The sequence below is a fragment of the Colletotrichum orchidophilum genome (genome assembly GCF_001831195.1).
Source record: "Colletotrichum orchidophilum strain IMI 309357 chromosome Unknown Scaffold_23.1, whole genome shotgun sequence".
Classification (NCBI taxonomy): Eukaryota; Fungi; Ascomycota; class Sordariomycetes; order Glomerellales; family Glomerellaceae; genus Colletotrichum; species Colletotrichum orchidophilum.
The window spans coordinates 238,793-250,962 of record NW_019172979.1 but is presented as its reverse complement, the minus strand read 5'-3'; the positions used below and the strand labels follow the sequence as shown (position 1 = coordinate 250,962).

The 12,170-nt window shown below is 49.7% G+C and overlaps 3 protein-coding genes across 3 annotated transcripts; all 3 read left to right on the top strand.

Annotated features, from left to right (window-relative positions):
* Positions 1 to 5,752: 5,752 nt before the first annotated feature.
* CORC01_03779 (uncharacterized protein) lies at positions 5,753 to 5,890 on the top strand (the record flags this gene model as incomplete). Its single annotated transcript, XM_022615428.1, has 1 exon — positions 5,753 to 5,890. One exon carries the CDS (start codon positions 5,753 to 5,755, stop codon positions 5,888 to 5,890), a length of 138 nt encoding a protein of 45 aa, XP_022478093.1.
* Positions 5,891 to 6,324: 434 nt separating this feature from the next.
* On the top strand, positions 6,325 to 8,638 carry CORC01_03778 (uncharacterized protein; the record flags this gene model as incomplete). The annotated part of the gene is made up of 7 exons (XM_022615427.1): positions 6,325 to 6,717; positions 6,783 to 6,844; positions 6,899 to 7,031; positions 7,098 to 7,637; positions 7,707 to 8,069; positions 8,144 to 8,215; positions 8,273 to 8,638. The coding sequence occupies 7 exons, from the start codon at positions 6,325 to 6,327 to the stop codon at positions 8,636 to 8,638; spliced, it is 1,929 nt and encodes a 642-aa protein (XP_022478092.1).
* An 824-nt stretch (positions 8,639 to 9,462) lies between these two features.
* On the top strand, positions 9,463 to 11,446 carry CORC01_03777 (arginyl-tRNA synthetase; the record flags this gene model as incomplete). The annotated part of the gene is made up of 2 exons (XM_022615426.1): positions 9,463 to 9,744; positions 9,812 to 11,446. 2 exons carry the CDS (start codon positions 9,463 to 9,465, stop codon positions 11,444 to 11,446), a joined length of 1,917 nt encoding a protein of 638 aa, XP_022478091.1.
* Between the last annotated feature and the right edge of the window lie 724 nt (positions 11,447 to 12,170).

Below are 12,170 nucleotides of genomic sequence, written 5' to 3'. Positions count from 1 at the left end.
TCTGCTTGATCGATCTTGCAAACAATGGAACTACTCTTGGTATAATTGCAGTTTTATCAAACCCCCATTTGTCATAATGATATACTGAACCACGGAAAATTGCGCTCTCAGCATCAACAGCCGTCATGAATCGTTCCAAGCCGGGGGTTGCTGAGGCATCCTCGCCAGCCCAGGTGACCGTCCACGAAATGTTTGCACCTTCAGACCTTTTTGAGAAAGGCAACGTAGCTGCCTCTTCGGAGAGAATACCTTGAAACAGGTCTCAGTCCGATTTTAACAATCTTCGGGACCTGATTAAACTCTTCTTCGAACAAAAGGGTCGCGCGCGTAAAGATGAAGCATGGGCTAGACTCATTCTGGACATTTGTCACGCGGGGAGGGCTTGTCTCAATTTGAATCAGCGGAAGATTTCTGAGCCTGAACACCCGAGGAAACATGTGGCTTGGCTTGTTGACGCAAACAACAACCTGGTACTGAGTCCATCCATAGGATCACTGTCAGAGCCAGGATTCATGAGAGCTCTTCTAATAAAGGCATACATATATAACCCGCAAATTGACATCGCTAACGCTTTGACTGTTCCACGTAAAGATTTGAAGAGAAAGGTATCAGTGCCAGGCTGGATAGAAATTGTGACTGATAGGTGTTTCCATTCAAGAACAGAGGTGACTTATGTGAGTTGGGCCAGTAATAAATGCCTCATGAAGCTGGAAACTCACTATTCCCAAGCTATATGGTAAGTTTTGACGGCTCATGCATTTTTGCTCTTGTCAAAGTTGCTCCTGTATTTCAAACACCGCACGTGGTCAAGTTCTTCTACAAACATAAATGTTCACGAAGCTCAATAGATGAATCAATTTCGGTATGAAATATAGCGATGAGGGCATTGATACTAGTTCCAGTGCCTCAATCACTTGCTAATTCAGTTGCCAAGGCTGGGTGCAAACAAGTTTCTGCCCAGAATTTAATCTTCCCTTCCGCGTATGGAGAGGTGCGTCAGAAGCTTTACGAAGCGACAAATGTGTTAAAAGGGTGATGAGCCTCTGAGGTCATCTAGAGATATCGGGTTCCTCGTGCCCTCGTGGCACTAGTCATGATAAATGGAGATGGCCAGCCTACTCTGCCATCGACAACTGCATGTGGTTTGATGAAAACGAAGATATGAATGACCAAGTCGCACGCTATGACATTGACAAAGAAGATCGTTTCGGGAGGGATACTTGCAGTTGACAAGACGACGCCATAAGAACCTACTGGTATCCGCGCGGTTGGTTAATTCTTCCGCAGTTTTGTCAATTCGGCTTGATCAGATCAAGTATGTATGGGACTCCGTGTGCCTCTACTTGGGGCAGATTATTGACAGAGAGGTTTGACATTCCCCCTGAGACAAGTCATGACAATGGATAACGTTTGGGTTAGCATCGAAGACATAAGAATTCCCTTTGTGAAGCCCGACTATCACCTGCAGCTGTTGTTGCTGAGAAGTACAGGCATAAAACTCACGTCTTCAAGAATTTGATGTTGGAGATTAGAGATATTTTGCAAGATCTTATAAGCATTATTCAGGAGATAGTAAATGTTGGGTCGTCTTTCATGTCGATAGAAGTAAACTTCTCTCTGAGCGATGGGTGACCGAGAGAAGCCCCAAAGTGCTATTCATGTCTTACTGAGATCCGGCGTGGGTTCAAGATGTTCTGGAAGCTAAGTTTTCCTCTAGAAAGCCACTAGCCTAATCGCAGCTTCTCGACACAAGACTGTGAAGCTTTCAAAAAGGAACTGAGGTTCCGGGCTGCTACTCATGAGCGCCGCTGACAGGTCTTAAATTTTGCACAACTCCTAATCAGTTTCAGACGAGGACTTGCCTCCTTATGCATATGTGAGTGAAGTTTGAGTCAAATTCAATTAATTCGAAACTCGCAGCTGACGAGAGAAAGCTTGCTTTGCTTCAACTACAGGCGGAGAAGGAGATACAACCAAGGGGGAACGCTGAGGAGCTCCGAAATGTTGATCATCTCACGCATAAAAGATAGAAGGACCATCTATGACATGTCAAGCAGGACCTTCGAAAACTGGAGTTCATAAAGTACCAACTTCTTACAATCAGAACGGGTAATCTAATCAATGGTGGGAGAACAAGATGTCGGTGTTTCTACGGTATAATTGTGTCTGGTTTCTTGGGATTTTCAGGACAATATTCAGTACATGGCCCTGCAAGATCAAGGTGCATGGTCTGAGGATGATGGCACAAATGACACTAAGTGTCTGCTACATGAAAGATGGAGGTCGTTTCCCACATCAGTCCCCTTGTCGACGCAGGAATGCCCTGGTAATCAATCCTTCCTACAAGCATTGAGAGTCGTGGTCGGGGGAGGAACGACATGGCTTACGAGGGCTTTTTGTCTCACAGCAGACTAGAAAGGCCGACTGGCATCAACAATGTAAAAGTAAGTGTGATGGCGAATGCGTATGAGTTGGACTAGCTGACTGGGGCCATTTGAACTAAGGTACTTGAGGATAAGCTGGTTCACATCCTCCTCCTCGGGCGAGAGCAATGCTCACCTTAAGAACATGCTGTTACCGGCCGACATAAGAAGACGCATTCAGACCGATCGCATTACCAATTTTACTCAATTACTACAGACGATGCAATCGCTGCCGGCCCCCATGAGCTTATTTTACGCGTCGTGCGCAAGATGGATGGCCCCTTTCCTTGCAGGCTACCGGGATGTTTCGTTTTCGGCTTAGAAATTCAGGAAGAACTGAACCACCAACGTCTGGAGCTGATCAGGCTTTTTCTTGTGGTACTTGCAATCTTGTTTAGTCTCTTTGGGTCTGTTGCAAAAAAAAGGACTTTCAGAGCGACTTCACGACTGCAAGTTGCCTCAAGGCTCTCGCTGTGGTGGGACAGGGCACGCTCCGGACCATGATAAGAAGCAAACGTACCTCATATCGGCGCCGTCCGGGCTTAAGGTAGGATGAGTGTGAGCAGGTGACGGTGCAGGGGCATTGCGATCGCTGTTTGTTTTGCCAATTCCCTTGTTGACCAATAGAACCCCTGAACTTCCGAACTCCAACTGCACCAAGCCGAAAGAGTGCGCAACACAATTACAGACCGATTACACGAAGGTCAATACAGTGTGACGATGCGATTTGATTGCCCGGAGTCGTAGGAGATGCTTCTAGCCGACCTGTGAATGGGGATCCTCCTGCAGCCATGTTGGATGTAAGGTAAGGTAGGTAATCAAAGACACATGGAAATGAAAATGAGGGTCTTTCTAACGTCTTCCCGAAGCCATGGCATTGGTCACGGAGCGAGGCAAGATACAGTTGGCGGTGCTTGGCTGTGTGCAGGTGGACCGATATGGCAGTTCGACGCAATTTGGAGCGTGACGTTGAATTCCTTGCTTCCTGACCAAGTGAGCCAGGTTCAGTTGGCTCGGGTGGGAGGGCACATGTCGAGGCTGGCCATTCTACGACTGGATCGTCGGAGACCATTTCAAAGACTCATGAGAGTAACCCGAAAGAGACCACTGAGCGAAGCACCGCGCAGTTCGGAAAAGACATGGATGCATCACATGGGCTCAGGCTGATGCGTGCATCACTGATTGTGATGGGGCTCTTCCTGCTACAGGCTGTACCGCTGTGATGCACGGCAAAGGGTTCGGTGAAAACAACAATCTGTCTATAGGTAGGCAACGATGATCGTCCTTACGATAAAGTCGTTTCTGCAATGCCAAGCCTTGATCGTGGCCAGTTTATTATGGTGTTGCAGCCACCCATCTGATTGTGGTACGCGAGATTGGGCGGATGCCGATATCGGTGAGACACATTCATTCCTTTGAGACACCGAACACTGGGCATGTTGCGAGTGATGCTACTGGTGCACACAGCACCATGTGTGTGCATGTTTGGCAGTTGTATCCCGAGACACCATCGCCATGACTGGCCTCAAATTCTCAAGCGATGTGAAACCGAGGATGGTGCCTTACCCCCCTCCCCATTCTTGATCGGTGACAGCTTCTAGAGTAGGAATTCGGGTGGGTTCGGGTTGTAGAGTGGCTGTGGTCAAAAGGCATCTGAGAGGCAACCAATAGGCCAAGGTCGTGCCGTTGCGGATTTGATGAAAGTGCACATTCCGGCTAAACGTCGACCAGTTGTGAGTCGTTTGAGCCAAAAAGTCCGAGTCACACGGGTTTTTTTTTATCATTTTTCATTTCGATCTGTGATACTCCTACGGGGAGCGTGAGAAACTCAACGGAACGTGTCTATTGGAGCCACGATGCTCAGCGAAATGGTTCACGATGTGGCGGTGGTCGCGGTGGTAGTCGCGAAGCTGGGGCGGACTAGCTCGGTGTCCGTCCAGGCAATTGGCACGAGCGAGCTACCGGTATCTCCAGAGGCGAAGACTGTCTTTGCAAGACATGTATCCGTAAATGAGCACCCAAAGTGAAGTAAGGTTGTATTATTAGTTTGCGTACCTATCCAAGGACCCAGATGACATGTGTTTTGCCTGATAACAGATACGCGGTGAAGGATACCGGTTCATGTCTACGTATCCGTCTGGAGAAAAGGGGCTGGCCTTCGGCACTCTGTGTCACATGACCGAATATTTATTACATCAGCTACCTTAGGTGAGCTGAGAATCAAGCTGGCAAGCCACTGAGGGCCCACTGTGCCCGTCCGTGCTTGGTACAACTGCAACGTACCAATGCAGTTGTCACTCGGGGATGGCACGTGAGTGGGTATAAATCTCTCCTCAAACATCTCACAATGTCCAACACTGATCAATGACATGCACGGAACCTTGGCCTCTTTGAGAGCTCAATTACCCGGGCGAAGCAACTGTTCAGGTCAAGTCTCGGCAACAGGCTTGCTAGGCCTGCATGCTACACCTCACCTTGTGCAGATAAGCCGTTTGTTGTGCGCTTGTTTTCTTCTTTGTAATGCATTTTCGTTCCAAGGGAGTCGTCCCAGAAGCAATCATAAACCCGAGGCGACCTGGCATGAAAAGCTACTGGGAGATACGGATAGACAGGGGTGATGATGTAAGCCACTGTTTGTCAGGTGACTCGCACCAAATTTGAAAACGCAGCGGAAATGAGCCCTCCTGTGAAAGAATTGAGCGTGTCGCGATCCTCGGACGATTGCATTACAGCTCGTAGCTCGTGGAACACGGTACCATTCCTAAACTTCTCCGAAGAGACGGCCTCTTCTCCGTCTATAATACCCAATTGGCCGCTTTTTTACGAGCAGGCAACCTGGACGCCTAACCAATCCTCGATTGCCCTCCACACCACCTTCGAAACCCAACGTCTTTGACAGCCCTGATTTTGCAAGCCAGCCTTTCCGCGTGATCACTTCAGTCACTCGGTCTCCAGACACACCATATGCACAGTGAACCCAATCGACACAGCAAAAGGGTGTTGTGGGGGGTGTGGAACGTAAACGACGGTGAAGAGGTCGATTTCAGAAACGAGCTTTAAGAGGAGCCTGTGGACATCCGGACCATGGTATATCAAACACCCTTCTTTCTACTTTTCGGAATATCTGCCATGCCATACACCTCCTCACATATCAACTTCTCAGCCACTGACGGGCCGTCCCACCAATAGCCACCACGCAAGAAGTACACGTTCCGGTGGACCTGTGTACGTCATCCAAAGATCTCTATCCAGACTCCCACCACGGAGCTGCCCTCCTCGCAATCTATCGTTGCTGACGATAGCTATAGTGCTACTGTGGTCAAGGTGGCATGAACGTCGTCACCGATCCTTGCGTTAACTGCGGATACCCCAGGTGTTCGCGTTGCCGTGTCGAAAGGCTTCACGTTCGGCAACACTTACACCACGACACTTCCCACAACCAACACACCCACCACAACCATATATAATAGAGAGAAAGACGGGGAGAACTTAATATTCGATCGGGAATTGTTTCATTGGGGATACACAAAACAACACCGGGAGTTCTCAGCAATAAACAACAGGTTCGACGGAAAGGAAAACAACAAAAGCGAATTGCAAACCATACATCTGGACCAGGAAAGGGAAAAAAGGAAAAGCAAGGGTTCTGACTGTATTTTGAGGATTGGTGCTGTTTGTTGTTTTCAATTAAAAGCGTTGTGGAGCAAGGCGCCATCAAGGAGCCCATTATCGAAATCGAGGTGATTCGGGTTGACAGAGAACGAGCGACAACGAAACCCAAAGCGCGAGAGGAATGACCATGACCATACACCAAACGGAACCGGCTCCAAACTGTCGTTTCGCGCCCCAACATGCGACATCCCGAACAGAACCGGCTAAACCAACTGAGCTGCCGAAGCCGATGGATGTGCAAGTCCCAAACAGAGCAGGAGCATTTGCGTGGCCCGAACGATTTTTCAACCGAAGGAAGTTTCCTAGTGGCTGGGAAAATTCCTCATGGCTTGAGGCCAGGCTTAAAGCTGTAGGCTTGACATTGGCAGATGCCGAGGAAGAACACCTGTTGCACTCTTTGCGGACCGCAGAGAACTGGGCCGCAGACAAGTTTCGGCTCGATCTCTTCCTCGATGTTCTTCGAGGTGCAACGCTACGGCAATTAGTAGAAGAAGACGACAGCGTGCCTGAAAACAAAGTGGCCCTCCTCATTGATAGCAACAACATCGGCACTTCACCTGTCTTTCGGCCCTTTCTTGGAGGCCTAACAGCGAGGCAATTGTTGAGAGAGGCGAGCAAGAAGGTACCCTCATCAAGGTGGCAATATTCAGTCAACTAAGGTACGGAGGCTGACTTGAACACTCCCAGCGCTATAATGAGGAACCAACTACCGAGAGCAGTGACTTCATCGAGGCAGAACGCAGATTGATGTAGGGTTGACCTCATGTTGCACACCTACCACGGCTAACTTACTGATACCTTAGCTATGTGGTTGACCTGAACGCCTGGGCCATTGTCGCTCTTCTTGCGTCCTCTCCAGAGTCCCTCTGTAGGAATGTGACTCGCTTCATTTACAACTACCTCGTTGCAAAGTGTAGCATTGGTGTTTCTTTCGCCGTGAGTGATGAAAATCGTTGTCATTGCTTCAGGTTCGATGACACGAAGTACTGACATTTACTCTAGACGGAAGGACCAGACACATTTCTCCTTCAACTTTCGCTTCCAATCAGAGCTTTTCGTGAAACGACTATGCTGAAGAATGATGATCGGAAGAAAAGGTCTAATGAAGAGCCCCTCAGATCATCCACAGAGATTACATTTTTGAGGAGTCTTACGGACGCAAACTTCGATGCCCACTCTATCGATGTCATCTACTCGAGTCATATGAGTGTGATGGTCACAGGCTACGATCAACGTCGATGGACCGGAGTAGCCCTCATTGAGAGCTGGTTTGAAGACGAACTCGATGATCCATCGCCCGACATGATAGCACGCTACGAAAAGGACTCTGACGAAAAGGACTCTGACGAAAACGACTCTGACGAAAACGATCCTGAGGACGAAATAACATTCGACCCACTTTGCCGAGGACGAGGCGACGCGACGAAATCGGAATGGGAGCCTCGCCAGTACTATATCCGTGTGTTTGAGGTACGACTTAACCATGTATATGGTGAATGGGAATCACTCTACGGACACCTTGAGAAGATCATCAAAGCCGCGGTAAGATCAAAACTCCGAGGTCTCCTTTCTCCCTGGACTGTCAAACTAATACACTTGTTTACTCCATAGCCGAAGAAGCACAAGAAGCTTCTAAAAGAACTTTTAAAAGCGTCTCGCATTCCTACAGCTCGTCAAGAAGCCCAGAGAAAGGTCGACGAGTTTGAGGTCAACATCGGCGAAGCCGAAGAGCTTCTGATTGACCTTGCCCAAGTCCTTGACGACATACTTAGCAGTGCCTCGATTTTCATGGAAACAGACGTGCAATACTTTCTGCAGGATAACGGTCCCAACGGAAACACGTGGAACTGCGTGCTTCCCTTGTCCCAAGTCCGGGGAACATTGAACGAAATGAGCAACACTCACCGGAAACTTGGCGTCCTACAAACAACATGCAAGTCGATGCTTGATCGTGGCGCCGCCGAGAGACAAAAGGTAGAGTACACGAGTGGCAATCCCCTCCCGTCATGTTGAGAAGTTCCTGAAGGGCTTGTTCTAATCTGACTCAGTACGTCTTGCAACTAAAGATAAACGAGATAACCCAGCCTCTGGAGCTGAAAGTTTTGTCTTGGACGACCATCGTAAGTCAAACCAACAGTCTCACAAAACTTGTGCACAATCCCTAAAACATACAACAGATGTCTCAACCATTACTCAATATCGCTGCGGTTTTCAGCTGTGATGGTATCATCACCGTTCCGCGTACATGGTACTACTTTCTCTGTGCCTTCTTCCTCATGGTAGCGGCAATGGGATTCATCGTGGTGTTCTTGCTCAAACTACTTGACTCAGGCGCAAGCTTGTTTCAAAGTCGGCACGGAGACAGGAATCCTACACAAGAGTCCAGCGACAGCTCAGCAGAAGGCCAAGTGACGGCTCCGGTTGACACCAACAACTCTCTGCCACGACGGAGACCCACCTTTTGCACAAGTGGAATGGATTACTTTCGAAGACGACGCAGAGGCGATATCGGCCTTCTTGAACTACCAGGACAAATTTGCTAGGACAGTCGGCGACAACGATACCGAGCCTGTCCAAACCCGCAACTGCTATCTTGGCTAATCGGCAAAGCAACACCGAACATCTTGCTCCAGAGACATGACGTAGAGCTTGGCACCTTGAACAGCAGCTAACTGCCAATCAACAGCTCCAGTGACTCACTCTCTATCGCCTTGGCAGCAACAGGACAGCCAGGGCCTCAGCGCTTGCATCACGGGAGCGGTGCCCAGATTTCCCTTGAGGGAACTTTTGTCGTCAACGGTTCGACAAGCGGGACAGGCAGCAGGATCTCTTTATGAGCCACCACCGATTTCAAAAGGACCCGAACCCGAAGCCCAGGCAACCTCCTCCACCCCCCCTGCCACGTGTCAGACAGGCATGTATTGCTGACGTCCTGGTAAACTCGGTATCCCCTTTGGGATAAGCTTATCACGGCCCAAGCCGCCCTGGTGGTGTTGGAGAAACCCAATCGCAGGGCGTTGAAGATTGCACACGAATGGGAAAATAAGGCAACCTATCAGAGCAGGTTCGACAAGCCAACCCAACCAAGGGAAGCCAATACCCCAGCAAGGACCCTTGATTGATTCGACTGCTGCAGCACGCGCTGCAGCCGAGTCCAATCTGGTGTTGCCGCGTCGATACTTGTAACCATGACACACACCTTCATGCCCAACTCACTGCACACCACCCAACTCAGTCAAGCTCAGCCTCCGTTGAAGAAGGGTTCCATGAATCCCATATCGTTTGTGACGGATTTTCCTATCTCTCTTCCTTCTCACACGACAAGTCAAGCTGTGCAGAAAGGGCATGTAAGCTTCAACTTGTCATCATGGCGACTCTTTCCATCAGCGGTCTTCAATCTTCCCTCGAGAAGCTCAGCCTCGACACTCCCCTTCCTTCTTTCCCGGTTGCCGAGGTGCTGGTACGCCCGCTTGACATCTTTCGATCGTACATAGCGCAGATTGTGGCTGAGGTGGTGGGATGCGACCCGGCAGTTGCATATGAGGCTATTCAGTCGACGGCTGCCATCTCCATGGGCGACCTTGCTATTATCCTCCCCCGTCTCAAGATTAAAGCAAATGGAGATGCTGCAGCCGCGCTGCTTGACAAGGTAAGAGACAACCCGCCCGGCTGAAATCAAACAAGCTTCAAACAAGCTACAAGCACATTGCTCACAGCATCCAACGCAGTTCCCCAAGTCACCCCTCTATACTTTCCCGTTCGTCGACGGCGTCCACATTCGCATCTTTTCTCATCCCTTCTTCCTCCCCAGGCTCTTACTACCTTTTATCGCCGATCGCAAAGAGCTCTATGGTGGAGATGACTCGTGTGGCCTGCGAGACCATTCCTCTGCAGACTCGGGGCGCAAAAAGGTCATTGTCGAGTTCTCGTCACCCAACATTGCGCAAGAGTTTGAAGGCAGACACCTTCGCAGCACAATCAATGGTGCTTCCATCGCCAACTTGCACGAACGAATGGGGTGGGAGGTTGGCCGACTGAATTTCTTGGGTGACTGGGGCAAGAATATTGCCCTTCTTGCTGTCGGCTGGAACAAGTTTGGCTCAGAAGAGGCCTTCGCCAAGGATCCCATCCGTCACCTCCTCGACGTACACAATCAAATCAACGAGTTGTTCAAGCCCGAGCAAGAGGCAAGCACAAAGGCAAAAGACGAAGGGAAGAACACAGCCGAGATTGAATCACAGGGCATCTACGCCGAACGCGATGCCTTTTCTAAGAAATGGGAAGAAGGCGATGCCGAAGCCGTAGCCTTGACCACCAGGTTCCGCAATGTCTACGTCGAGGACTACACCAAAGCCTATGCCCGTCTCGGTATCAAGTTTGACGAGTATGCCGGCGAGTCTCAGGTCACCTCGGAGTCCATCGCCGAAGTGGAGACAGTCCTGAAAGAGAAGGGAATATCGGAAGAGAGTGATGGGTCCTGGCTCATCGACTTCAAGAAGCATGGCGCAAAAGGTCTCGGCACCGGCATGATCCGGAACCGCACCGGCACGACCATGTACTTCTCCCGTGACCTAGCGGCAGTCCTCGATCGCGAGAAGAAGTTTGCATTTGACAAGATGATCTATGTCGTCGCGTCTGAGCAGGACTCTCACTTCCGCGGCGTGATTAAAGCACTCGAGCTGATGGGAAGGGATGATCTCGCCAAGAAGATTCAGCACGTCAACTTTGGCAAGGTCCAGGGCCTGTCATCACAGCTCGGTAACGCGCACCTGTTGGGGGACATGCTGAACCAATGCGCCAACGCAGTCAAAGACGCCATGGCAACGGAGCAGAACGCCGGGGCTCCTCTTGCCGCCGCGGAACCGTTCGGTATTACATCGCTTCTGGCCCAAGACATGCACACAAAGCGCAGCAATGGCTACTCGTTTGATAGCAAGAAGATGACCGAATTTGAGAGCGAGACCGGCGCTGCTCTCCAACTTCATTACACCCGACTTTGTTTAAACATTAAACAGCTTGATGCTGACCCGGCTGCTCTGGGCGAGGTCGACTATACCCATCTCGAGGAGGAAGAGTACACGAATCTCCTGCGGCTCATGGCACAATACCCCGATGTTGTGAATGCCGCATACAAGACGCTTGAGCCGTCGGCCGTCTTGACGTTCCTGTATCGGCTGGCCGAGCAGCTTGTGATATGTCTTGACGACGATGAGGGTGAGGACGAAGAGGAGGAGGAAGAGACTGCCGACGACCCGGCTGTTGATCTTGCGCGAGCGGTGCTTTATGAGAATGCAAGACAAGTATTCGAGAATGGGATGAAGGTCCTCGGTATCAACCCATTGGCAGCATGATTTCAACATTTTGATTTACGTCGTCTTTTTGGCTTAAGGAAAGGCAGGCTTATCATAGTTGCATAACGGTGGATGTGGTAAGATTGGCAAGGAACATTGGAAGGCGCATGCTTTGTTTGGAATGATTTAATCATGAGATCATGACTTGATGACAGATATGGGAGCACACCAAGGATCCCAGGCCGGGTGGCAGCCATGTAATTCGTTGCAAAACAAACCTCACAAATAGTCAATGTAATGTTCTTGCCTTTGTATCAAGCTTAGTGAAAGTGATGTTACCATCCTTCTTGCGATTGCATGAGAATGTCATGACTTTTCTCAAGCTCCCTTGGAGCAAGATGATACGGAAGATGAACATATGAAAGCCCCAGCTATGTCCATCATTCACCATGCATCACTAACATACTTTGCAGCATGTGTTCTCCATTCCCAGAATTTCAACATACCTAAGTCAGCTGCCACGCTCACCGCCCGTCCCGCTCGCTCCATCCCATTTAAGATAAAGACGAATATACACGATAGAGACGGAACAGGACGATGCGGGAAGGAGAAGGACTACAGTGCCTGCTTAAATAGTTTGTGGGGAATCACCTGTTGATGAAAATGCCCTTTAACCTTTCCGCCCTCTCTTTACCTTGCACTATCATCAAATATTCAAAGCCGACCTCTCTGACACACTACGACCTGGGTAAGCTCTCATTTCCCTCATCACTTGATTACTTGA